The sequence below is a fragment of the Nuphar pumila genome, chromosome 12 (assembly GCF_984573655.1).
Source record: "Nuphar pumila chromosome 12, dmNupPumi1.hap1.1, whole genome shotgun sequence".
Lineage (NCBI taxonomy): Eukaryota > Viridiplantae > Streptophyta > Magnoliopsida > Nymphaeales > Nymphaeaceae > Nuphar > Nuphar pumila.
Genome location: NC_143260.1, coordinates 45954380 through 45980360, shown reverse-complemented (window position 1 = coordinate 45980360; position 25981 = coordinate 45954380). Strand labels below are relative to the sequence as shown.

Genomic DNA, 25981 nt, shown 5'->3' with positions numbered 1-25981 from the left:
TCTCTCTCTCTCTCTCTCTCTCTCTCTCTCTCTCTCTCTCTCTCTCTCACACACACACACACACACACACACACACATATATATATATATATATATATATATATATATATATATATGAGTGAATGGGAAATGAAATTCAGCTATTTTATTTTCTTTAATTTTCATTTTCTTTCTCATTTTTTGCATTTTCTTATTATTTCTTGTTTTTTTCTTAGATAATCTTTTGTTGGGTAGAATTTTGCATTTTTCGATTTACATCACTAGGCCTCTTATTGTATGTCAGGCTCACTTGCTTTCCAAGCTGATTTGTGGCGGACTACTATTGCAGAATTCGATGGTCCGCCATTTAACGTGCATTCTAAAGTTGTAGATCATGACTAATTGCCATGATCTTGATTAATTCCTTTATTTTTTGTTAATTTTAGTGTTACTTTTTTCACTCTTAATTTGGCATGAGCGTATAAGTCCTGGTATCTCCCTCCCTTTTTCTTATACGGGTTCCAACGGTTGCTGTGTATAAATAGGCAGACGAATGGTTTCTGTCTTCGTGGTCTCTGCGACCTGTACAAAGGAAACATATCATGGAGTTCCAGAGCGATTGGCCGGAACCCATCCATAGGGTACAGTCGGTATCCGAAAGTGGCCAATCCACCATCCCGGATCGGTATATCAAGCCTCCATCTCAGCGACCATCATGGAACGAGCCTGCAGACGAAGATGACGGCGTTAGCATCCCCCTCATCGATCTAAGCGGCCTCGACGATGAGTCCCGGCGATCGGCGACGCTCCAAAAGATATGTGAAGCATGCCGTGATTGGGGCATCTTCCAGGCCTTCAATCATGGTGTAGCACACGAGCTGCTCCATAGGATGAGGGAGGTGTGGCGAGCATTCTTTCACCTCCCTCTAGGGGAGAAGGAGGTGTACGCCAATACTCCCAAGACGTTCGAAGGCTACGGCAGCCGCCTTGGCATCGACAAGGGTGCTATTCTGGATTGGGGAGATTACTTCTTCCTTCATATTCTTCCTCTTAGTCTGAAAGACCCCAATAAATGGCCTTCTCTTCCCGAGAACTGCAGGTAACGTTCAAGAGCAATTAACTTCAATCCTTTCTTCTGAAAAGGAGCTTAGTTCATCACATTTGTTCAGGGACACTATCGAAGAGTACGCAAAGGAAGTGATGGGACTGTGCGGGAGACTCATGAAGGCGTTTTCGGTTAATCTCGGGTTGACAGAGGATTTCTTGTTGGATGCTTTCGGTGGGGAGGTGAGCTCGTGCCTGAGGGTGAATTACTATCCCAAATGCCCGCAGCCGGGTCTCACACTCGGCCTGTCCGCACACTCTGACCCCGGCGGGCTGACGGTGCTACTCGCAGATGACAGAGTGAAGGGGCTCCAGGTCCACAACTATGACAAATGGATCTCCGTGGCTCCATATCCCCATTCCTTCATCATCAACATCGGCGATCAAATTCAGGTCTCTCTCTCTCTCTCTCTCTCTCTCTCTCTCTCTCTCTCTGTGTGTGTGTGTGTGTGTGTGTGCGCGCGCGCGCGTATGTGTGGTGAAAGAATTAATTGACGTGGATTCCTTTGGTTGTGCATGAATGAAAACCGGATAAGTCGAGTAACTATCGGCAGGTGAAGGGTTCCGTTCTGCTCCACTCTTGAAATATTAGCATAAGGGCAACATGGGATTGCGGTTAACCCGATTGATCCTGAACTTCCTGACCTAGGAATGTCGCATCACAGCAGCCCCTGGACTGACCAGGCTACCGTGCGTACGTGTGCAAGCATATCCATGAGAGAGAGAGAGAGAGAGAGTTAATCTAGTCGAGCCCTGCACTTGGGGAGGTTTAACACCTAGCTCAGCTTGCTATTCCGATCATCTTTTTCTAAAGACATCATGGTCTTCTTGTCCCCGACCCACGTTTCCCTCTCTGGGTTGGATATCTTTGATCCTGCAGTATCCAAAGATTGACCCACGAAATTTTGTCCAAATGTTTTCTTGTCTTTGTTTTCTTCCGCAGAAAGTGTCTGAAGGTTATGATGTCGATAAACAGGTGATTAGCAATGGGATATACAAGAGCGTGGAGCACAGGGTGGTGGTTAATTCGCGTAACGAGCGGGTCTCGTTTGCTTTCTTCTACAACCCCAGGAGCGACGTTCCACTTGGGCCTGCACCCGAGCTTGTCACGGACGCTCGCCCCGCGCTCTACCAGACAGTGACATTTGACGAATACAGGCTTTACATTCGCAAGCGGGGCCCACGTGGTAAATCTCAAGTGGAATCCTCGACTATCACCAAGCCAAGTCAATCTGATTCAAGCAACTAGTGAGGCGCCAAGGAGGGCAACGTGGGGTTGGTAGGAGCTGTCAGTGCACGTCTCCCTGTGGTGGGACGTTGCAGGTTCAAAACCCCATGGTACGTTGAATAATAACTGGTGGAGGTCTGCCTAACCCCAGCTTGCTTTTCAAAAAAAAAATGTGAGGAGCCAACACAATTGGTGGGCTCCTGGCCGCAGCTCCATCGGCAAAAAGCGATCACGAATTCCCCGGTTACAGCTCGTGGACTGAGTTTTGCCGACTAAGTAAACTCTTGACTGGTGTAACGAGCCAGCAGTGTATATGTTGGTTCAATGCTTGGACTGATTACTATTAAAATCGACAAAAAGATTAATAAGCAATTCCCATGACCAATCAATCAATATTGCTTGTGATATTTCAATCTTTGTAGATTGGTTTTATCGGTTTGTCTTTGGCAAAGATGCTAAACATGTCAGTGCCTCTTGTTTTCAAGGTTTGCCATAATAATAGAGCGACCCCACATCATGTGGTGCACGAATTTGACGTGAAACATTTGAGTAACGTGCTCCAACTTTCCTAGAGGGTCTGCCAACACTTGCCTAGCTTTTCCGTGATCAGCTTGTATAATGATTTCCTTGTTAGTACTCTTGACAATCTAAACATGAACAATGAGAGGGTGTTGCGTGTTCTCTCCAAAACATGCATTGTAGCTACATTGCATGTTCTGGGCTTCCGACTGAGTGTGTGTACGGCGCACCCGTACACCTGACTGAATGTCACTCGACACTCAGTCAGAACCCCGAAACACGCACTGTAGCTACAATGCATGTTTCGGAAGGCATATATATAACCTCCCCCCATGAACAATAGATGTTCGACTCAGTTCATCACTTATAAAATCATTAAATAATATATAATGAATATATTTTAGACATCTTTTACAACATATAATATATATAGTCTAGGGCAAATGATTGAAATATTTGCTTGCAAGTTATAGGTTTAAAGATAAAATCTTATTGATTCCAGCTCTGAATTACTCACCAAAAATGAGCCAAGCTTGAACACTTCAGGCCTGGTTCTTTTATGATGGGCATTTAACCGCTCAGCTAGCATTCATCTTATTGGTTTAATACAATATAGCCAATACTCAAGAAAGGGCTGAAATTCACACTGCCAGTCTATATACAATCACTATCTACCATCCATGTGCCGTACACATTGCAACTTCACAAATATCGTTCTCAACAAAAATTCGAACAAAGAAAACATGAAATAAATTTTAAATTCATGCAGTAAACATATAAACAGTAGAAACAATTGCAAAAACTGTTTATAATATAATATTTTCAAACTAAGCGGAATATCATATTTTTATCAACAAAACAATTAGCGCGGAAGAAAAGAAATGAGACAAATTTTAAAAAAATTGCCAAGACTCTACTACAGGTAACGAAGGATGTGGTTCAAGGAGTGCGAGAGCAGGTAATATGCATTTTGAAGCATTCACTGGGAACCCCGCGTAGGGGATAGGATAAGGTTAATATCCATAGTATCTTTTGGTATATGGGGTACGCGGTGCGCACACAAGGAGGTTATATAGTGGAACTGGGTATTTTTTTCATGATAAACAATTAGAGGAAAGGGAATGGTCTGCATGGTTACAAATTGTAAAGAATGCAGAAATTCAAGGGAAAGTATTCATAGAAACAAGTCTAAGGGACATCAATTATGAGTAACAGAAGTTTTGGAAGGAAGGAGACAGAGAGGAGTTGCCTATAGAGTTGTTAAACACCTTGTACAATTTTGATTAGATTAACATTAGCTATAGTTACCGTAAAGTTCATTTTTTTGTTAAAAAACCATCACAACTAGCGAGAGGGAGTCTAACGCTTGGAAAGATCACCCCAGACTGGCACCCTCACCCCTTTGAGGGAAGGGTGGATTTTTTTTTTATATATATATATATATATATATATATATATATATATATATATATATACAAACTATAACATTTAGTTGATCAATGAGGGAGGGGGGGGGGAGGGGGGGTGTATGTTCGCCCCCGATGATTCACCGAATCCCACGTCTGTGTTTGGGGGGTCGAATGAGCGCCACATATTCATGCACATGGGGCTTGTATGCCCATGTATGTTGACATACCTTTGCATCGGACTCTGGTGCTGTTGCAAAGACTTAATCACCCTTACTTGCTTTTCTTGCCTTGAAATGACGGTTCGAGGAAATGACAAAAATATCCTCCATTCAAAAGTTGTGAAACGACCGTTCGAGAAAATAACAAAAAAGTCCTCCATCCAGAAAGTTCGAGGAAATGACAAAAATATCCTTCATTCAAGAGTTCTGAAACTTCGGTTCGAGAAACGGACAAAAAAGTCCTCCATCCAAAAAGTTTGATGTTAACTATTTAAAGTGGAGACATTCCCTATTCATTAAACTCCTGCGCCATCTGTTGTAACAGTAGCTCCCATTATCAACCCAAACTTTGCCTTCGTCTCCAGTCGAGTTTTCCGCCTTGTTTTTTATCTTGTTTTACAACACATTGTCGTCTTCTTGTGCCTGCCTTGTGTTACAAAACATTCCTGTGTCTTCTCTTAATTTTTGTTGTCGTTAGGCATCATGGAAGAAAGCAATGATGCACAAACATTCCAACCAGTGTCATTAAGGCAGCGTGAGTAGCTTTTCATCTCATCATGCTATCGATGAAGAAGGCATGTCGTCTGGTGTGCCATTAAGGCATTGTTTGGTTATTGCAGGTAGATCATGTCCTTACGATGGTTGAAAACTTATCGATATTTGTAAGACGCTGAGACTTGTTGACAAGAATGCTTGTTTACAAATGCTAGGAAGGGCCTCTACCCCATCAGGTATCCTACATTAACTCATTATATGCATTGTATTGATTTGTTTGCTATTATGCTCAATTTCTTTCTTATCGATTTGTAATTTATTGTGCGATATATTTATCGACCTTTTAGATAGTATGGTTTTGATTGTCGAGTTGTAAGTTATTATGCTGAACTGCCGTATTGATTTTCAATATCTTACAAATCGATATGTATATCGATTTGTAAGATATTATATGTTATGTAATATGTATTTCTAAGATATTTGTATACAAACTTTGAAAACGTGTGCGTGCAGAAACACATCGTTACTTGCATGTGGGGGGGGCGATTTTCGCAGGCATGTCGCTGCTCTCTCAACGACTTCTATTTGACTCGCTTTTGAGCCTAGTGGATGTAATGAGAGTGTTATCGTCAACACACATGTATGACATGTGTATTACAATTGGCATGGTAAGCAACAACTCGATGCTCAGTATAAGCAAACATCAAACCGCACTTGCTTTGATACTGTCATTCATTAAATCGTTGCTTTGACTTGCTTAACCTTATCGGTATCCGTTGTTATATGCATCCTGATTAAATCGTAGTAAACATATACGCTTGCTAACGCAAATTGATATATTGCTTACAAAAAATTCCACTATCTTTTCTTTTGTTTCGTTGCTGGTAGGCATTATGGAAGAAAGCAATGATTCACAAACATTCCAACCAGTGCCATTAAGGCGGCGTGAGTAGCTTTCCATCTCATCATGCTATCGAGGAAGAAGGCATGTCGTGTTGTGTGCCATTAAGGCATTGTTTGTTTATTGCAGGTAGATCTTGTTCTTTCGATGGTTGGAAACTTATCGATATTTGTAAGACGCTGGGACCTGTTGACAAGAATGCTTGTTTACAAATACTAGGAAGGGCCTCTACCCCATCAGGTATATCTACAAGAAAATTGTTAATTAGCGACGGAAATTAGCGACGGATTTTTCCCGTCGCTACTTAGCGACAGATTAGCTAGAGATAGAATCTGTCGCTAATTTGCGACGGATTAGCGAGGAAACGACTTTTATCGCTAATCTGTCGCTACTTAGCGACGGATTAGCGACTGCATGTTTTTGTCGCTACTTTTGATTACAAGAACACCATTTTAGCGAAGGATTTAGAGAGGGAACTCTGTCGTCGCTACTCCGTCGCTAATTAGCGACGGAGTAGCGACAGAATATATTCCGTCGCTTTTTTGGTATTTGGGTTTCGCGACGGCTTCGCGACGGAATTTTTCCGTCGCTAAGCCGTCGCTAAATGTCGCGTAAATCCCTAATCCCATCCCTCTTTCTCTTTTCCCTGTTTCGCTGTACTGCACCCTCCCGCCGCCCGTCGGCCCTCGCCACCGTCCGGCCACCGCCGCTCGCCAGCCGCCGCTCCCCGTCCACCGCTCGCCAGCCGGCGCTCGCCAGCTGCCGCTCCCCGTCAACCTCCCGCCACCGTCCGGCGAAGCGCAGGTTCTTCTTCTTCTTCTTCTTCTTCTTCTTCTTCTTCTTCTTCTTCTTCTTCTTCTTCTTCTTCTTCTAAACGCAGGGGGTACGCCCCTTCCCTGCCGGAAACGGAGGGGGTTTAACCCCCTGCCGTGCTTTCCGGCAGGGGGGGTCGACCCCCTGCGTTTCCGGCAAGGGGGGTCGACCCCCTGTCGGAAAGGCATGGGGGGTCGACCCCCTGCCGGAAACGCATGGGGGGTCGACCCCCTGCCGGAAACGCATGGGGGGTCGACCCCCCTGCCGTAAAGGCACGGCAGGGGGTCAACCCCCCATGCCGGAACTGCCTTTCCGGCAGGGGGTTTAACCCCCTTCCCTGTTTTAAAAAGAATTTTTGTCGGCTGGGCCGGCTGGGCCGGCTATGGCCCTGTCATAGGCTCGCCTAGCACCCAGCCGACTGGGTGCTGGGCCTGGCGCACCTGCCAGCATGCTGGCAGTCAGCCGAGTGCTACTCGGCTGGCTGCCAGCCAGCCAACAGCCACCAACGTGAATAAAAAGATTTTTTTTTTTTGAAATAAAGGGATCATACCCAGCCGATCACTCGGCTGGGCCAACAACGAGGGTTCACGGCTTGACTTCGGCTGGTCTGTCAGCCGACACCCATACCACATCGATCGTGCCATGGATTTCTTTTTGAAAAAAAAATGAAAAACAAGGAAAAATATCAATATAACATAGTGGATTCGTAGATCCACTGATTCGCCATGGATTTCCATCAAAACATGCATGGAAATCCTACCTCTACCCGATTTCTCAAACGTTTCACATAAGAAAATGCCCGTACCTTGAGAGAAATACCCGATTTTTTTAGTTAGTGTTTCATCTTGTTTCATGATTAGTTAGTTTGTTACTTAATTTGTTTTGTTTTTGTGCAGATTTTTCAACGGAACCAACTCGTGCTCGGCCACCTGTGGTAAGTAAATGACAAAAACAATGCAAATCGGGTAAATACCCGTGGTGAGTAAGTGATGCAAACGTATCACATGTTATTTAATTTATTGAATGCAGCACTTTATTGTTCACACACTCACTTAGTTGTTGATATCTAGGACTGCTTTGTTGGAGTTCGGAGATCATGCTGAGCATGATTTTAATGTAGAAATATGGAAGTGTTCTTATTTTTGGAGTACGGAGTCCATGCTAAGCATGGTAGTAGTTAGTGAGATATTGAAGTGTGTTTGCTGCAGGTACATGTTTGCCATTTATTTGATATGAATGATTATGATGTATTGCAATGTTTGATGTAATTGTATCCATGCTTGCATGTAGTTACTTTCAATTTGATTTTGACTTCCATGTGAAATTTTATAATAAAAGCATGCTTCAAATGATTGTATCATGTCATTAATAGTTTGCACATGAAAATATTAAGTTATCAATGCATGCATCAAAATTCTTGTTATTGTTTGACATAGTATATTGCATGATAAATTTGATATTTTCTTCATCGTCGCATTCTGATTGTTTTTTTCTTAATTCGTTAGGATACTATTCGTAACATCATACGACAGAATGACTGCAAACCGTGAATGGATGTACCGTAGGATAGTGGACAATGAGTTATCGCATGAATATATGGATGGTGTCGATAGTTTTATTGAATTTGCAACGGCGAGTGTCAGTACGGTAGATCCCACAGGTCGGATTAGGTGTCCCTGCAAGATTTGTAAGAATAATCGATTTGTAGAACCTCATGGCGTTAGACATCACCTATACAGGAAGGGTTTTGTGAGTGATTATCAGAACTAGGTGTTTCATGGAGAAGAATTTAGAAACGATTTTGATGCACGGGTGAATGTGGTGCACGATAATCCATATACGAATTTGATATTTGATGCTGCAGGAACAGAACTGGGTTCTGCTATGAGTTCTAGTGATGTAAGAACTGTCGTAGATGAAGAATCACCAAACGATGCAGCTAGTAGATTTTATGATTTACTTAAAGATGCTGATGAGCCACTTTGGAACGGTTGTGAGAGTCACACTATCTTGTCTGCAGTTCTTCAACTAATGAATTTGAAGTCCGAGTATAATTTGAGTCAATCATGTTTTGACCGTTTGTGCATGATTGTGAAGAGTATGTTGCCTAAAGATGAGAAATTGCCACAAAATTTCTATCGTGCGAAAGTTATGGTCAACGCTCTAGGTATGGGTTACAAAAAGATTGATGCTTGTCCAAATCACTGCATGTTGTATTTCAAGGAGCAGGAAAACGACATATCATGCCCGTCATGTGGGCATCCTCGGTTCAAGCCAAAGACAAGAGGCAATGGTAGCACGAGATCAAAGGAAGTTTCATACAAGTCGCTCCGCTACTTTCCTATCACTCCTAGATTGCAGTGATTGTATATGTCTTCAAAGACAGCTAAACACATGAGATGGCATGCAAATAAAGTTCGACACGATGAAAACAAGATCACGCATCCTGTTGACGCTGAAGCTTGGAAGCACTTTGATCGTACTCATCAGAACTTCGCAATGGAAGTGCGAAATGTTAGACTCGGTCTATGTACAGATGGATTTAATCCATTTGGGGGTAGATCAACTCCATACTCATGCTGGCCAGTATTTGTAACTCCATACAACCTTCCACCAAGCTTGTGTATGAAACGTCCAAATCTTTTCTTGTCTCTGTTGATCCCTGGTCCGACCTCACCTGGCCAAAATCTTGATGTATATCTAAGGCCATTGATTGATGAATTAAAAGTACTGTGGGATGACGGTGTTACCACGTATGATGCCCACAAAAAACAAAATTTCAACATGAAGGCCGTTGTTCTATGGACAATCAGTGACTTCCCTGCATATGGTATGTTATCTGGTTGGAGCACACATGGGAGGTTGGCTTGTCCGTACTGCATGGAGGATTCCAAAGCTTTTAGATTGAGGCATGGAAGGAAGCCTTGCTGGTTTGATTGCCATCGTCGATTTCTACCCAGCGATCATCAGTTCCGACGTCAAAAGAATGCATTTACAGCAGGCACAACTGAAATGGAAGGTCCATCCTCAAGATTGTCTGGCATAGAGATTTTAAGAAGATTGCGATACTTTCCAAATGTATTAACAGATGCCCGCAGTCCTACACCCTTCCGTGGATTTGGGAAGGAACACAATTGGACGAAAAAATCTATTTTTTGGGAACTACCGTATTGGCCGACCCTATTGATACGACATAATTTGGATGTGATGCATGTAGAGAAAAATGTGTTTGATAATGTGTTCAATACAGTAATGAATATTAAAGGAAAAACGAAGGATAATCCGAAGGCCCGTATGGATTTAAAATTAATATGTAAAAGACCAAAATTGGAACTCAAAGAGTATAATGGCAAAGTACTGAAACCAAAGGCGAAGTACGTGCTCGGACCTGATCAAATAAAACATGTATGTCAATGGTTGAGACAACTGAGATTTCCAGATGGATATGTCTCTAACATTGCTCGGGCTGTGAAGATTGACGATGGACAGTTATATGGGTTGAAGAGCCATGATTGTCATATCTTTATGCAACGATTGATACCCCTAGCATTCCATGATATGTTAGACAAACCTATATGGGGGGTATTGTCTGAGTTGAGCGGATTTTTCAGAACATTGTGCGCATCGGAGGTCATTGTATCAGATGTAAAGAATCTCGAGGACTCTGTCATCACCACTGTTTGTCTGTTAGAAAAGATATTTACGCCAGCATTTTTCGATGTTATGGAACATTTGATCATACATCTGCCATATGAACTAAGGGTTGGTGGCCCTGTGCAATATCGATGGATGTACCCATTTGAAAGGTATATGTTTTTTTATATTTGTCTCTTTAATGACAGATATTTAAAATTTGAAATGTATATTCTTGTCAGATGCATGTTCGACCTAAAAAAAAAGGTTCGTAATAAAGCAAGAGTAGAAGGCTCTATTTGTGAGGCGTACACTTTAGAAGAGATTTCAAATTTCTCATCTATGTACTTCGAACCTCATATTTCAACACGTTACACATGCCCGCCCCGTAACGATGATGGAGAACAAGTAACTGTAGCTGACAAGCTGTCGATATTTCAACGACTTGGGCATGCATTTGGTAGTTGCCGATCAAGGCTATTGACAGATCGAGAGCAAGATGCAGCACACATCTATATTCTTTTTAATTGTTCAGCGATCGACCCATACATCGAGTAAGTATATGTATATGCAACTCAATTATAAATCCTTTTATGTTCTATATGTGGATACATGGCTCGGTAATATAAGTATTTGTGGTTTGCAGACGATTTGATCTGGAGTTGCAAAGCAAAGTTTCACATCTCACTAATGCAGAAGTACAAAAAGAACGTGAAACTAAGTTTGTGGAGTGGTTGAAACAGTTGGTAAAGAAGCTAACATAAATTTTGTACTTATAAACAACACTAAGTTACTTAATTGATCGTGATCACAATAATTGTTTATGTCTGTGCGTAGGTTCGCCATGGTGATGTTAAAGATCAAGGAATATGTGATTTAGAAAATGGTCCGACCAAAGTTGTGCAATGCTACAACGGGTATATCGTAAATGGTTATCGATTCCATACAAAAGACTACGGTATAAACAAATCAACGATAAATAGTGGCGTGTGTGTCAAGGGTAGCAGCTACGGTGAAAATGAACATGATTACTACGGTGTTATAGAGGAAATAATGGAGTTGACTTACTTAGGCATGAATAACAGGGTTACGGTATTCAAGTGTCATTGGTTTGATCCAACTGCAACAAGACTCGACAAAGCTTCAGGCATTGTGGAGGTGAATCATAAATCCAGGTTTGGAACATATGAACCATTCATATTAGCCTCGCAAGCTCAACAAGTTTATTATACTTCATATCCGAGTATAAAAAAGTCAGATAGAAATGAATGGTGGGCAGTTTGCAAGGTGAAATCCAAACTATACCCCGAGTATGATCAGTTACAAGAAGATGAGTTAGCTGAAGACAGTGATTACTATCAATCAGATGATGTCTGTGACTTCGCTTATGGTCACGATGTTGCGCATGATATGCATGTCATATCTCCATTGGCTGATGAAACATTCATAGAGGAATGTGATCCAAATGATGTACCAAGTGGATGGGTAAACAATGAAGAAGAAGAAGAAGAAGAAGAAGAAGAAGAAGAAGAAGAAGAAGAAGAAAGTCAAACTAGTGACGAGGAAGAATTCTCAAGCTAGTGAAAAAAATCTTATACTACAAACCTCTATTTAAATGCATTGTAATACTTGATGTGAGTTGTATTGCAATACTTGGTGTGAATGATTAAAAATTTTATTTCAATGTATTGTAATACTTGATACGAATGATTCGAATGCATTGTAATTTATCTGAATGTATTATAATTTATGCAATTAACGAATGATTTGAATTAGTGCAATACTTGATGTCAATGATTTGAATTATTTGAATGCATTGCAATGCTTGATGTGAATGACTTGAATGCATTGTAATACTTGATGTGAATTATTTGAATGTATTGTATGACATATGTTATTTGTTAGAATATGGTTCGTGGAGGTTATAGTGGTCGCTCATCCAGTAGTAGCCAGGCTCAACCTTCATCTTCACGGGCTCCTGTGATAGGTATATCATATAACTAATTAGATGCTTGATTAGTTCAAATGCACATTCTGAGAACTTGGTGTGTATTTTTTTACAGATGATGTTGCGCCTGTATACGACCCACCTACACCAGTTGATCGCACAAGTCAACAGCCAACACAGGAAACAGGGTCTTCACAGGCTGGCACAAGAAGACTCATTCGAATAGTGTATATCGATAATCGACCGTAAGTATTTTGTTTTCAATTATTGCATATCTTTTAAATATTTTATATTGATATTTACTGTGTAACAATTCATGTGCAGCACGAGGTTTGAGCCACAAGAAGTAGTACGGGAGATTAGGAATTCACTTCTTCAACATCTACCAGGACCAGTTGCTCAATGGAAAGAGTACCCAAAGGAGGTATTAGACAGATTGTGGTCCTCATTCATGGTATATAGTTGTTCCTCATAGTTAATGTGTTTCATATTTAATTTATTTAAGCAATGTCTACTAACTTTCTGAAAATATTTGTAGGCTTCGAATCGCTTTGCAACTACGGTGGAAGAAAATGATGCAAGGAAGGTGTGGCAGAAGGTGGCTGCCAATCGATTTGCAGACATGCTGCATACTATGAAGACTGCAGCAAAAAAAGCATCTGGCGTAGTAGATGATCCATTACTGTGGAAGGGCCATGGTCCTATTACTATCAGGAGAGATTACTGGGATGAAATGTGCGATATGTGGGCGGGAGATGCATTTAAAAATCGCTCTGCGAAGGCTTCACAAAATCGATCGAAGATGCCCGAAGCCCATCTACACACAGGTGGATCTAAGACATTTGGGAGCCACCTAAAGAAAATGGTAACTCATCAATATATAATATTAATTTTATAAGTATAGTTGCAAATTTGTGTACTAAATCTTTTGTCATTTAACTTCGCAGGAAGCAGAAAAAGGAGGCAGTGTACCATATAAGGATGTGTTTGTAGAAACACATAAACGGAAGACCACGGGAGTCTTCGTATCAGAGAAGGCGAGAACGACAACGGTATGTATTAATTCTATTAATAATCATTGCAATATATATGCAAGTCATCATAATGTTATCATTAATTATTAATGAATACTTTAAACATTATTTTGTAGGAGGCATATAAGCAACAAATGGTAGAGCGATATGGTGAAGACGCTACTCAGCATCCATCATTTGATCCTACAGCATGGGTGACTGCAGCAGGTGAACCCAAAAAAGGTCGCGTGTTCGGGTTTGGGAGTAATATGAACACTTCACCAGTTATTGGTTCTTCCAGTTACGGCTCACCAACTTCTTGCGCCGACATAAGCTCCAAGCAGCTGACTATTCTTTCCGGTGATGATGTACGCGAGATCATTAATGAATCACTGAATAACTACTTCCAATACACCGTCGCCCCCTTTCTCCGAAATGAGATCAAGGCCGCTGTTCAGGATAGGGGATCTTCGATTCCAGGTCCCTCTCAGGTATAATCACATATATAGTTTTTTTGACTATCTTAAAGCACATCTGAGCATGGTAGAATCACATATAGAGTTTTTCTAGATGCCTTAGAACACATATGAACATGCTATAATCACATATTCAATTTTTTTACTGCCTTAGCACACATATGAGCATGATAGAATCACATATATATATATTTAACTTTTTGTCTGTCTTAGAGCACATATGAGCATGATAGAATCACATATAAAGTTTTTTTGATTGCATTAGAACACATAAGCATGCTATAATCACATATTCAGTTTTTTTACTGCCTAAGAACACATATGAGCATATTATAATCACATATTCTGTTTTTTGACTGCCTTAGCACACATATGAACATGCTATAATAACATATAGAGTTTTTTAACTGCCTTAGAACACATATGAACATGTTATATATCATTTATGATAGAATCACATATAAAATTTTTGGCTTTGCCTGCCTTAGAGCACATATGAGCATGCTATATTCACATATTCAATTTTTTTACTGCCTTAGCACACATACGAGCATGATCGAATCACATATATAGTTTTTTGCTTGCCTTAAAGCACATCTGAGCATGGTAGAATCACATATAGAGTTTTTTTATATGCCTTAGAACACATATGAACATGCTATAATCACATATTCAATTTTTTGACTGCCTTAGCACACATATGAGCATGATAGAATCACATATAGAGTTTTTTTATTGCCTTAGATCACACATGAGCACATGATAGAATCACATATAGTGTGTAATTTATTTCATTATATTTTGTTTATCAATATTGACTGTTCTTTTCTTGTGTAGGCTGCTAGCGATAATCAGGGTAGTGGAGCTGAAGGGACAGATAAAGACAATGAACAAGAAGACGCACAAAATCTTGGCGATGATTAGAGGACTGTGTTGAAGAAGTTCTATTTTTTTTATTTTTCCTAATTGTAATTGTTGAATTGTAAATAATTAAACTTCTTAGTTTTAAGGTGGAACGATTAATTATTATAGATACTTGTTATATGAATTTTTTTGTGTGGTTTGTTTTTTATTTACAGGAAATATAAATTGTACAGGAAATATAAATTGTACAGTTCTCCGTAATTAATTTTTAAATAAATTTTTTTTGATTTTTTTTCGTTTTTGCGACGGATTAGCGACGGATGATTCCGTCGCTATTCATATTAATCTAGCGACGGCTTAGCGACGGAATTAAATCCGTCGCCACGCCGTGGTCGCCGTTTAGTACCGGCGGATTGGCGACGGAATATAGCGCTCGTTATTCCGTCGCAATTAGCGACGGACTTGGCGACGGAATTATTCCGTCGCCAGTTAGCGTCGAAATATTCGCGACGTAAGCATACTGTCGCCGCGTTGTCGCTAATCCGTCGCTAACATGGTTAGCGACGGATTAGCGACGAAAGGTGGTCGTCGCTAATCTACTGCTCTGTTGTAGTATATCCTAGATTAACTCATTATATGCATTGTATCTCAAACCCCTGTATTAGTAACATACTTTCATTTTTGTGAGATACATTTTTGTTAGTTAATATCGATTTGTTTGCTATTTTGCTGCAAACACAAATTGATATATTGCTTAAAACATTGTTGAGCTTATCATTAAGTTGTAATAAAGATGATGTAGCTCAATCAATCAAAAGATCTGGAGAATTGAATATCTATACTATTGACGCAACCGAAGAATTGAACATCTGCACTAATGATGCACATGAAAAGAAGGGTGCAGTCATTAGACCCACTCTTGACTTGAATGTTCTAGTAGAAGAAATGCAATTCAATAATGAGGTAGACTACCATGACAGTACACATAATAAAAGTGTAGGCACCGGGAATTACATGGAAGTACACTTGACTTGAATGTCACAGTAGAGGAAATGCAAGTCAATAATGAGGCAGATTTTGATGTCAGTACACACAATAAAAGCGTCAGAACTGGGAATGTATATGGAATTACACTTGACTCTGTTCCTGTAGATGGAATGCAGTTTAATAATGAGGAAGCTGCATATAAATTTTATAATGATTATGCCTTAAAAGTTGGCTTCAGTGTGAGAAGGTTTTCCTGGTCAAAAAATGCACAGGGTGTCGTGGTTAGAAAGACATATGTTTGTTCCAAGCAAGGTTGGAAGAAATCAATGGGAAATCCAACAAGGAGCATGTCAGAATCAAGATGTGGATGTCAAGCGATAATGGTTTTGAGAAGACATCCGAATGAGAAATTTGTCGTGCGTACTTTAATCAGTGATCATAATCATGAGTTATCTGCATCATTTATGACTCCTATGCTAAGGTCACATCGTAAAGTAACTGTAGCGCATGCTGCAATGGCTAAAATAGCCGATAGTGCCAGCATTGCACCAAGGAAGACATACAATTTGTTTACCAGCATGGATGGTGGTCGCGAAAATGTGTCATTCACACCTTTGGATCTAAGAAATCACTTGAGAAGGAAGAGGACAGAAAACATGAAGAACGGAGAAATATGTTCTTTGGTTCATTACTTACAGAATAAATCAAGCAATGAACATGGTTTCTTTAGTGCAATGCAAGTGGACGAAGATGGATATGCTGTGAATATGTTTTGGGCAGATTCAAAGTCAAGAGAGGATTATGAATGCTTCAATGATGTGCTTGTGTTTGATACTACACTAAAGATTAATACTGAACAGTGGCCATTTGTGCAGTTTGTCGGAGTGAACCATCACGCACAGAGTTGTATATTAGGCTGGGCGTTTTTGTATGACTAGACCAAGAAAAGCTTTGAGTGGTTGTTCAGAGTATTTACATAGGCAATGAACGGGAAGCATCCTGAAACTGTACCTACAGATGGTGATCACGCAATTGCGGCTGCAGTGCTTCATGTGTGGCCAGATGCACATCATCGCCTATGTTTGTGGCATATCTTTCAAAATGCAACAAAGAACATAGGACACATATTTAATCAGAATACAGGGTTTGACAAAAAGTTTACAAGGTGTGTACTTCATAGCGTAAATGAGGTCACCTTTAAGTCAGATTGAGAGCAAATGATTAAGACATACGACCTTATTGATTGTCTGTGGTTACAAAATTTATATGCAGAAAAAGAGAAGTAGGCATTGGCATATGGAAGACAATACTTTTGTGCAGGTATGATAAGCACACAAAGAGTTGAATTTATGCATGCCACGCTGAAGAAAACCCTGTATTCATGTTTAACAATGTTTTGTTTCATGAAACAATATGATTTATTTGTAGACGGTCTAAGACAGAGTGAGCTTGAACAAGATGTGAAATGCTTCAATGCACGACCTCTAACTCTTGGCATGAAAATATTGATGCGACCTACAGCTCTGTATACACTAATTGTATTTGAATGGATCAAGAAAGAGGTGTTACATGTCATGAATTGCAAAATAGAAGGACTCGTGCAAACCGAGAATATGCACAAATACCATATTTTATGGCAGGGCGAAAACCATCACGAAAGGCAAGAAGCACATGTCACGTACAATGTTAACAACGGAAGAGTTGGATGTTCGTGCAAAATGTATGAATTCAAAGGTATTCTATGCTATCATGCATTAAAGGCACTCAATCAAGAGAAGATACAAGAAATACCTGAGTCTTACGTAATGCGAAGATGGAAGAGACGCGCAAAGATTGAAATGCTCATTATGGACAATGCGAGTAAATCTAGTGTTGACCAGAAGTGTCACATAGCCTCTCGTTACCAACAACTGTGTAGGTCATTCATGCATGTTGCTGATTTGGCATCGAGAAGTGAAGAATGTTATGTATCTGTGAGAAAAGCTGCAATGGAGTTACTTGAAAACGTGGAGTCAATTCACCTTAAGTTCGTTACAGCGAATAAATACCAGCCAAAGATAATGGGATCGAACAACATAGGTGAAAATCATGTTTTGCTTGACACTCCCGAGAAGTTGCGTCGAAGCGTAAACATTATCTTCAACAAGTCAGTAGTGAACGTTGTTGATTATGATGGACATATTCATGAAGCGCAGGGTATCAAAAGAAAACGTGCATCTGATCGGAGTCGTCGGAGGGCAAAGGGTGCACTAGAATTGGTTGGCAAGAAAAGGACTAAGAAACAACCAACCTGTAATAAAAAACAACAAAGCCCTTCGAATGAACAGGTATGTAAGACATTATATTGCTTCCCATTACGTGAAGCTTGTCAATATCTAACTCGTGTAATGTTCACATGCAGCAATACCCTACAGAAGTACCAGCAAACGTTGAAACCTTCATTCCTCCCGACCAAATTTCCGGCAAGGATCGCTTCAGTTTTACAAGTTTATTGGTATGTAATCAATGTGGTGAAAAGGTATGCATTTCTTGTGAAACTTAATGCAGTGTATTATATTTTCTCTATCATGACAGGCTCTGATGCATTCGACAGATGGGTATGGGACGCAGGAATCTCGTGTGGGCTATTAGTTTAGTTGTCATGCCTTTTTGCATGACCCGATTTCAACATTGTCGGATTTGTTACGAGTTTATAGTGATTTGTCATCGACGACTTGCGGTCTGTGCTTGTATTTTTGCTTAAATCGATAGATAGCGATTTGTGGCTATCGTTGTAGCGGTCAGCGGAGGTGGTTTGCATGACCCGATTTCAACATTGTCGGATTTGTTACGAGTTTATAGTGATTTGTCATCAACGACTTGCGATCTGTGCTTGTATTTTTGCTTAAATCGATAGATAGCGATTTGTGGTTATCGTTGTGGCTAGCGAACGCACCGCCGACGATTTGTGGTTATCGTTGAATAGCGATATGTGACATCACAGCATAGTGATTTATGGGTATTGTTCGAATGTCAATCTAAGCGGGCTGAGAAAGGTTGTTCAAGTAAGTTTTTATGGGGCATTGATCAAGGTTGCGATTCATTTTATGTTGAGTAAGCTATCACCACGCAGGTGAAATCCTACTTAGATCACAAAATGAAGCGCAACCTTGATCAACGCTCAAATAAAACTTAATTGAACATCCCTTCACTTCCCGCTTAGATTGACAGTCGAACAATACCCCCAAATCATTATGGTGCGATGCCAAATATCGCTATTCAACGATAACCAAAAAATCGCCATTCAGTGATGTCATGAATTGAGTTCCTGCAGAAGCCACAAATTGCTATCTATCGATTTAAGCAAAAATACAAGCACGGACCGCAAGTCGTCGATGACAAATCACTATAAACTCGTAACAAATCCGACAATGTTGAAATCGGGTCATGCAAAGAGGCATGACAACTAAACTAATAGCCCACACGAGATTCATGTCTAGCTGACAGCACAATCGCTTTCCCGCGATAACCACAACTGGCTATGCAGCGAATACGAAGTCTACTTACGCAGCTCCAAGCGATAAGCACTAATCGAAGCTTACATTTCAACGGCGCCATTCCTGGACGAAGAGAGATCAACCATGGAACAAAGAAAGAATTCTGGTAAATTTACCGACGTTAGTTGGTAAATCTATGACGTAGCGTCGATTCAACTTCTTTTGCAGCAATTCTTTCATCTTCCCAACACCTCCAATTGTTATCTTGTGAAAACTTTGAGCCATATGTTGTAAATAAAAGGTTAATCAATGTGTCTTTTCTCTTCCTCACTTCATTTCTTAAGAGGTAAGTAAACCTCTTCATCTGTTACAGGGGGAGCCTTGTTCGCTTTAACAGTGGAAGTGCAAGTGTGAGTGGTACTCCACAATTTCTCACAATCGCTTTAGAGTTCTTAACGTGGGATCGTTCAGATCCCTCGGGTTTTTATCAACAAACGTTCATTATCGCTTTATACTAGTATCGTTTAACACCGCAATTCAGTGTTGACTAACACCATTTACAAAGGCCGAGTATTACAGCACAAATTGCTTTCCGCGATAACCACAACTCACTATGCAGCGAATATGTAGTCGAATTACACAATTCCAACCGATGGCCATACACCGCAATTCGGTGTTGACTAACATCGTTTACAAAGGCCGAGTATTACAGCACAAATCATTTTCCGCGATAACCACAACTCGCTATGCAGCGAATATGTAGTCGAATTACGCAATTCCAACCGATGGCCATAAATTTTGGATTTATCGTACATTATTCATTGATCATGTTGGTTGAGCAGTAGATCTTTTGGGTCATAAATAGTCGCACAAGTACTCAACGATGTGATTATCTTCTACTTCGTGAACCAGCAACAATCAAACCGACGGTTCCTTTATAAACCTGAACTTCCTCCCCCGAACGTAGAAAATTGTGGTCGGTGAGGCAGATGAAGACAACTACACGACCAACAATGGTGAATCATGCGTATATTGTCTTCACATCATCTCCATTTTCAACAAAATTTGTCTCTTTCATGCATCCATTTGTGATTTGTGTTGTGTACTATATAATGTATTTTCCATATCGTTCATTGCAATGTCCTTATTCATTTCAGTAGAACATCCACCGATGAAGTTGGGCGAAAACTTAGTCAATCACTCTTGGAGGACATCAAACGAATGCGCAATGAATTCTCATAATGCAACATGATCAGTAATTTTGTTCGTATGAAACTAGTAGGAGTTTTCTATATATGTAAGTCATGTGTACGTGCGTTAACAACACCATATTTGCTGCAAACAGACTATATTTGATTTCGTCAGTTATATTAAAAGCAATGCACCAAGCCAGACTATAAGCATCGTCAGCCTGTATTTCATGGTATATCGGTTGTATTTTATGTTGCTTTTGGTTATTGGTTAAGTCTGATTGATTCGTATGTTAACGTTGTTGTTAGCAATGTTTCGGTATGCAGACGATCTTACGTCGTTTGCCATACTCCAGTGGATTTAAAGACGACCTACCTTATTGGGTTAACGGTAACCATTGCAGAGACCTTTTGTCAAGTGAAAAGGTAAGCAAACAAACCTAGAGTGCAAGGTTACAACATGACAGTGCTAACAACATTTTTTCGATCCATTTGCAAATATTGATTCCTACACTCTGGCAATCAGAAAAGCATTGGGTCTTATACGTGATGGATTTACACGAAAAACAACTTTGGTGTTACAATTCGTTGGAAGTTGACAGTGGTTTACGGGTAGACATTTTCCATCTCGTAAGATTCCATCTATATGAGTATTGTGTCCTGTACTGGGGTCGTGAATTTACTTTGGGTCGCATTATTCTCAAATCGGTTTCGTCAAAGCCATTTTGGGAGTCGATGTTAGCGAGTGGATCTATCGCACGGCATACCATGCTCCATTACAAGATAATGGCGTTGATTGCGGCGTATTTGTAATGAAGTACATTAAAGCGATATACAATGATGCAGAACCCTATTTCGATGTTGTATGTCATTTTTTGTCCTCTGTTATTAGTGATTAAATGCATGTCTATTGGTTTCACATTACAATTTGTTTTTACAGGTTGATATACCTGGATTCCGCGAAGAACTCTGCCAAATATTGACGTCCTTCCTAATTGCGGAGGCGAAACAAACAGAGCCGCCACGAGGATGTAAAAGGCAGTGACCAGCGGTGCCCAACACGCATGATTGACAGTCGCAGAATTAGATTGCGATGTATGCAATGAACGAAGCCTTGTAATGTTCGAAATGATAATAGTTAGCATCGTTATAAAATGTTTGATGTGTAAACATCGCCTTATTGCTGACACGCACAAAATGAAAATCACAGAAAAGACTCGAGATGAATGCGGTGAACAAGAGCCAATAATGTTGATTTCGTAATTACAAATAGTACATAGTGATAAGACGGGTTTGTTGTTCAGAAATGGTGGTCTAACGTCAGCTTCACTACTACTACCATGAAATCTTGTGTAAGAATTTATAAATTTTTTTAATTTGAAACAACTTTTACTTTAATTATGATATTGCATACATATGAAAAAAGTCTACACGGATACAACAACTGCGTCGAAGCGCCTTACACTCGATTCAAGAACAAGTAGCTTTTGCAGGAATTGTCGGTTTGTCGGTTCCTTATTCGCGAAGCAAAATGGAACACATCCTTAACCTGTGCGATGTGTCATTCAAATATTAATGAAACGTCCTATCACCCTCCATCAGTTTTCAAATAAATACGACAGTTTTAATAAACAAAGAGCAAATCTCAAATAAAATACCCTCCACATTAATGAATTTGAACAATGGCATGTCAGAGAGTGATTCTCAAAACTAATCAATGTGATGGGGCCTGGTAGTTCAAATCACGGTAGCATGTAGCGGGTGGGTTTTATTGTAAAAATATTTTTTGGTCTTATATAAAACCACAACTTTGTTCAGAGCGAACATTACGTGCCTTTGTTACTAGGAATCGCGATAATCCATTTCCGCACTTTTCGTTCACGAAATGCGAGCTATACAACAATTTCGGAACAACAACAAAATATCTTCCGTTGTACAGTATTTTCAATTACCGAAGACCAGCATTACCAGGATTGGTTAAGCGCATACAACACAAAACTATGTCTCTATACGATTTAGTTTTCGTAGATGAAGCAATACAACGATTTACAAGAGTGTATTATAATGTTCAAATTATATTTCAACGGAGACAGATTTACAATATTTGTAGTCCTACAAAATTTGCCTACCGGAAGATGAACCTCCATCAACGGAACTGGGTTAGATGAACCCCCGTCACTGGAACGACCGCTCCTCTAAAACCTCCTCCTCACGAGAGGAAGAGGACGCGGTGGAGCTCCTGATGGTCACCCTCAGTGCGGCGACCGCGTCCCTCGCCACCGCTGATGACTGCAAATTAAGTGCCTACGACTGCACCGCCGACAGCTCCACGTCAGCCAACTCCACCTCCGCTGACCGCTCCTCACCATGTTGCGACTGCACCGCCGTAGTTGGGCGAGAACGGTGATGGCGGAGCTCGTTAGACTGTACAGAGAGAGCAATCGATAGGTTTCACATTACATATTTTGTCTCACGTTCTTTTTTAACTCAATCAAATTTTTGCATATTTCTTCGCGTAAATCCGGTATATCTTCCTGCAACAAAAATATATAATGTGAAACCAATATATAACAGGAATCCCCAGTAACAGCGGATACAAAGCTCATACAGCGTTGAAAACAACTTCTTCTCCTTTGTATATTGCTTCAATGTGCTTCATTACGAATATGCCACAATCAAACCCATTACTTTGTACAGAAGCATCGTCAGCACAGAGCAACATCCACTCGGCAATGTCGACACCCAAATAGTCCTTCAGGAATCCCGCCTATGATAAAGGGAAAATATAGTACAGTCCGGTCCACCACAAATAACTACGCTTCACCTATGGGCAGAAGCTTACCAAATGCATAGTGTCACGTTCTACACCACTGTGGCAGTCCAATGAGTTGTAGCACTATAGTTGTTTTTCCACAAAATGCATCTCGTATAAGACCCAATGTTCTGGATTTTGCCACAGCGTAGGAAGTAAAATTTGTGAATTGATACAATAATTTATAATTTCATAGACAGATCCTGATGGGGATGTAATGACTAAACCTTGGAGAAGAGGTTTGTTAACTTACCTTATCAAAATTCGCAAAGTCTATGAACTCTTCACCATTGTTCCAACAAGGTAGTGCATCTGCGAATCCACTGGTGTATGGCTTTTGCCGGACGTACATCTGTTGCACGTAATAGTAAGGTTTAACCACCAAGAAAAGTGAGTAAGTCATAAAAGCAATTAAAACAATGGCAGGCCAGACATACCATGAAATAAGGGGTGATGATGCGTATTGCATTGCTCGTTGCGTTGCTTTGAATATAATTGACAAAATCACATATTGTCTGGTTGCAAAAATTTACAAACTTCAGAACATACAAACCGAAGACCTAGTAAATGATCATGGTTGCGTACGTACAAAATTACTGATAGTGTTCCCGTCTGTAAATTCATCTTGCATCTCCTCGATGTAATCTAGGACCTCCTTAGGGAGTTGTCGCCCACCCTTATCTGTGGATGTTGCACTGAGTGCACCATGAGCGTAGTATTCAGAATTCGCCATTGAAATTATTTGCTACAGTAAACAACAAAAGATGAAATACGACATGAAAAGGCAAAAATATATGTCTTAAGCGCTAAAGCTAGTACTGTGGGAGTGGTTGTCTTCTTCGTCGGTATCGTGGCTGGTCGTATTGCTCCCATCGTGCTCTTCTTTGGTGCCATGATTGGTTGTATTGCTCCAATCGTCCTCTCCTTTGGTGTCATGCCTAGTCGTACTGCTCCCATCGTCCTCTTCTTTGGCGCCATGCTTGGTCGTATTGCTCCCATAGTCCTCTTCTTCGGCGTCATGCCTGGACGAAGATATCGATGTCACCTTTGCAACGCAGATACGGAATCGACGTCGTCAGTCAAATATAAAGGAAACGTCCTTTAACATGCTGCCCTTTTTCGAAAACCGCCCGCAAACTAGATGATTGTGTTTTAAATAATTAATAATACGTCATTTCACATGCCGCCCTTGCTCGATAAACGCCCACAAATTAAATTATTGTGTTTTAAATAATATAAAATACGTCTTTTCCCATGCCGCCCTTTTTCGAAAACAACCCGCTAATTAAATGATTTTGTTTTAAATAATTAAAAATCATCGTTTCGAATACCACCCTTTATCGAAGACAACCCGCAACTTAAATGATTGGGTTTTAAATAATTAAAAAATAGTCGTTTCGACTTCATATTATAACAATGGTTGAATGGGAGATCGACCCGACCAGAACAAACCCGTTTTCCAGGTATGAATAATCTTTGACGATTACTCAATTGATTATCAAACATGGATACATCGATATATTCATGTCACATATCTTAGTCGTTGTTCGTTTTTTAACAACGTTCATTGTCGCTTTATACTAGTATCATTTAACAGCGCAAATCCTTGTTGACTTACAACGTTTACAAAGGGACAAGCCATTGTCGTTTGCGTTGTTGACCTCATGAATTGAAATCCTATTTTGCGGTTTGAATTGAAGGTGTCCCCGCAAATGAGCGATTTCTGACAGAGAACAATATCGTACCGATTTTGGCTGGCCGGCATCCTATTGCGCGATAGCACTTTACTTATAGCTTACTTATGATCATCAGTAGCGATTTCTGAGCATCAATCTTCTCTGATCGCTATTCACTGATGTCATTTACGATGTCAGAACTCGTTAAATTATTATTCACGACCTACATCACAAATCCTTTTTGCAATGTATTTTCGAGGGGGAGACAAATACAACGATTGCTGGGCAGAAATGCTCTATCATAACGATGGCGACCTTATTCAATGCCACGCATTCTGAACAATAGACATCTATTTTCAATTAAAATTTATTTATTTATGAGATCCACAGACGAAACGTGTCTGTTACATGTAATAATAAAGAATTAAACAATAAAAGAATGTCAAGTTACGACAATTAATTATACAATTACAACAAATAGCTATCGTGATAAAAAAGAATGCCCAGGGTTTATTACTAGGCACTTGACGAATCAGATGAAATAGCATACACTTGTCTCTCTGTTTTTATTGGTGTACCCTCTATCCTGGGTGGCCTCTGGGTTTCGTGCATCTTACTAAAAAAGTTGGTCATCATCTCCACAACTGAGTTCAATTGTATCCCCATATTGCTAACTTCTGACCTTAATTTCTTATTCTGTCTCTCCATAAGATCGAACCTTGCGGCAGAGACAATGTGCTCTTTTGTAGCAATTGTTCGCTCCTCATCGCGCTTTGTTACTGAGGGAATCATTGTTGTAACAGAAGAGAGACAACGTTTTGGTTGTAGAGGCTGGGCTGCAACATGAGAGGGGGCAGTTGGGATGCATGGGTTCCCAATTTTATCAATCGACAAATTTCGGCGCATTGGTTCCCAATAGCGTTCGAAATAGAAGGGATCAAATTATCGTCTGTTAGAATCATACGATACGACAGGGACACCACCCGAGTTCCAAATGAATAATTTGTCCCTGTAGCGTTCGCGCCAATTCACGTTCCTGCACCCACCACTATTTATCTTCCTTCTCACTTCCAAAGGCATATTTGGGATGGACTGCCCTAAGCCAGATTGTAGGAGAACTCGACTATCATGCTGCAACTCGGCTTCATAATTGCAAAACAGTCACAAATCGCGGTCAGACAATCTAGCAGCATCTGCAACAACGTCTTGGTCATCGGCCTCCCCATCTCCATAAGGTCTC

General features: G+C 40.4%; 2 protein-coding genes across 2 annotated transcripts; both read left to right on the top strand.

Annotated features, from left to right (window-relative positions):
- The first annotated feature begins 487 nt into the window (after positions 1-487).
- LOC149820867 (jasmonate-induced oxygenase 2-like) lies at positions 488-2683 on the top strand. Its single transcript, XM_089982915.1, has 3 exons — positions 488-1078; positions 1149-1476; positions 2060-2683. Exons 1-3 carry the CDS (start codon positions 582-584, stop codon positions 2330-2332), a joined length of 1098 nt encoding a protein of 365 aa, XP_089839041.1. The 5' UTR covers positions 488-581; the 3' UTR covers positions 2333-2683.
- A 10837-nt stretch (positions 2684-13520) lies between these two features.
- Positions 13521-14784, top strand: LOC149820866 (uncharacterized). The gene is made up of 2 exons (XM_089983570.1): positions 13521-13751; positions 14574-14784. Exons 1-2 carry the CDS (start codon positions 13530-13532, stop codon positions 14658-14660), a joined length of 309 nt encoding a protein of 102 aa, XP_089839696.1. The 5' UTR covers positions 13521-13529; the 3' UTR covers positions 14661-14784.
- Positions 14785-25981: the final 11197 nt, after the last annotated feature.

Coding starts and splice junctions, on each gene's coding strand:
- LOC149820866 (XM_089983570.1), top strand. CDS start 13,530: ATGAACACTTCACCAGTTATTGGTTCTTCCAGTTACGGCTCACCAACT. Junction 13,752..14,573: donor CGATTCCAGGTCCCTCTCAG/GTATAATCACAT, acceptor TTTCTTGTGTAG/GCTGCTAGCGATAATCAGGG.
- LOC149820867 (XM_089982915.1), top strand. CDS start 582: ATGGAGTTCCAGAGCGATTGGCCGGAACCCATCCATAGGGTACAGTCG. Junction 1,079..1,148: donor TCTCTTCCCGAGAACTGCAG/GTAACGTTCAAG, acceptor ACATTTGTTCAG/GGACACTATCGAAGAGTACG. Junction 1,477..2,059: donor ACATCGGCGATCAAATTCAG/GTCTCTCTCTCT, acceptor GTCGATAAACAG/GTGATTAGCAATGGGATATA.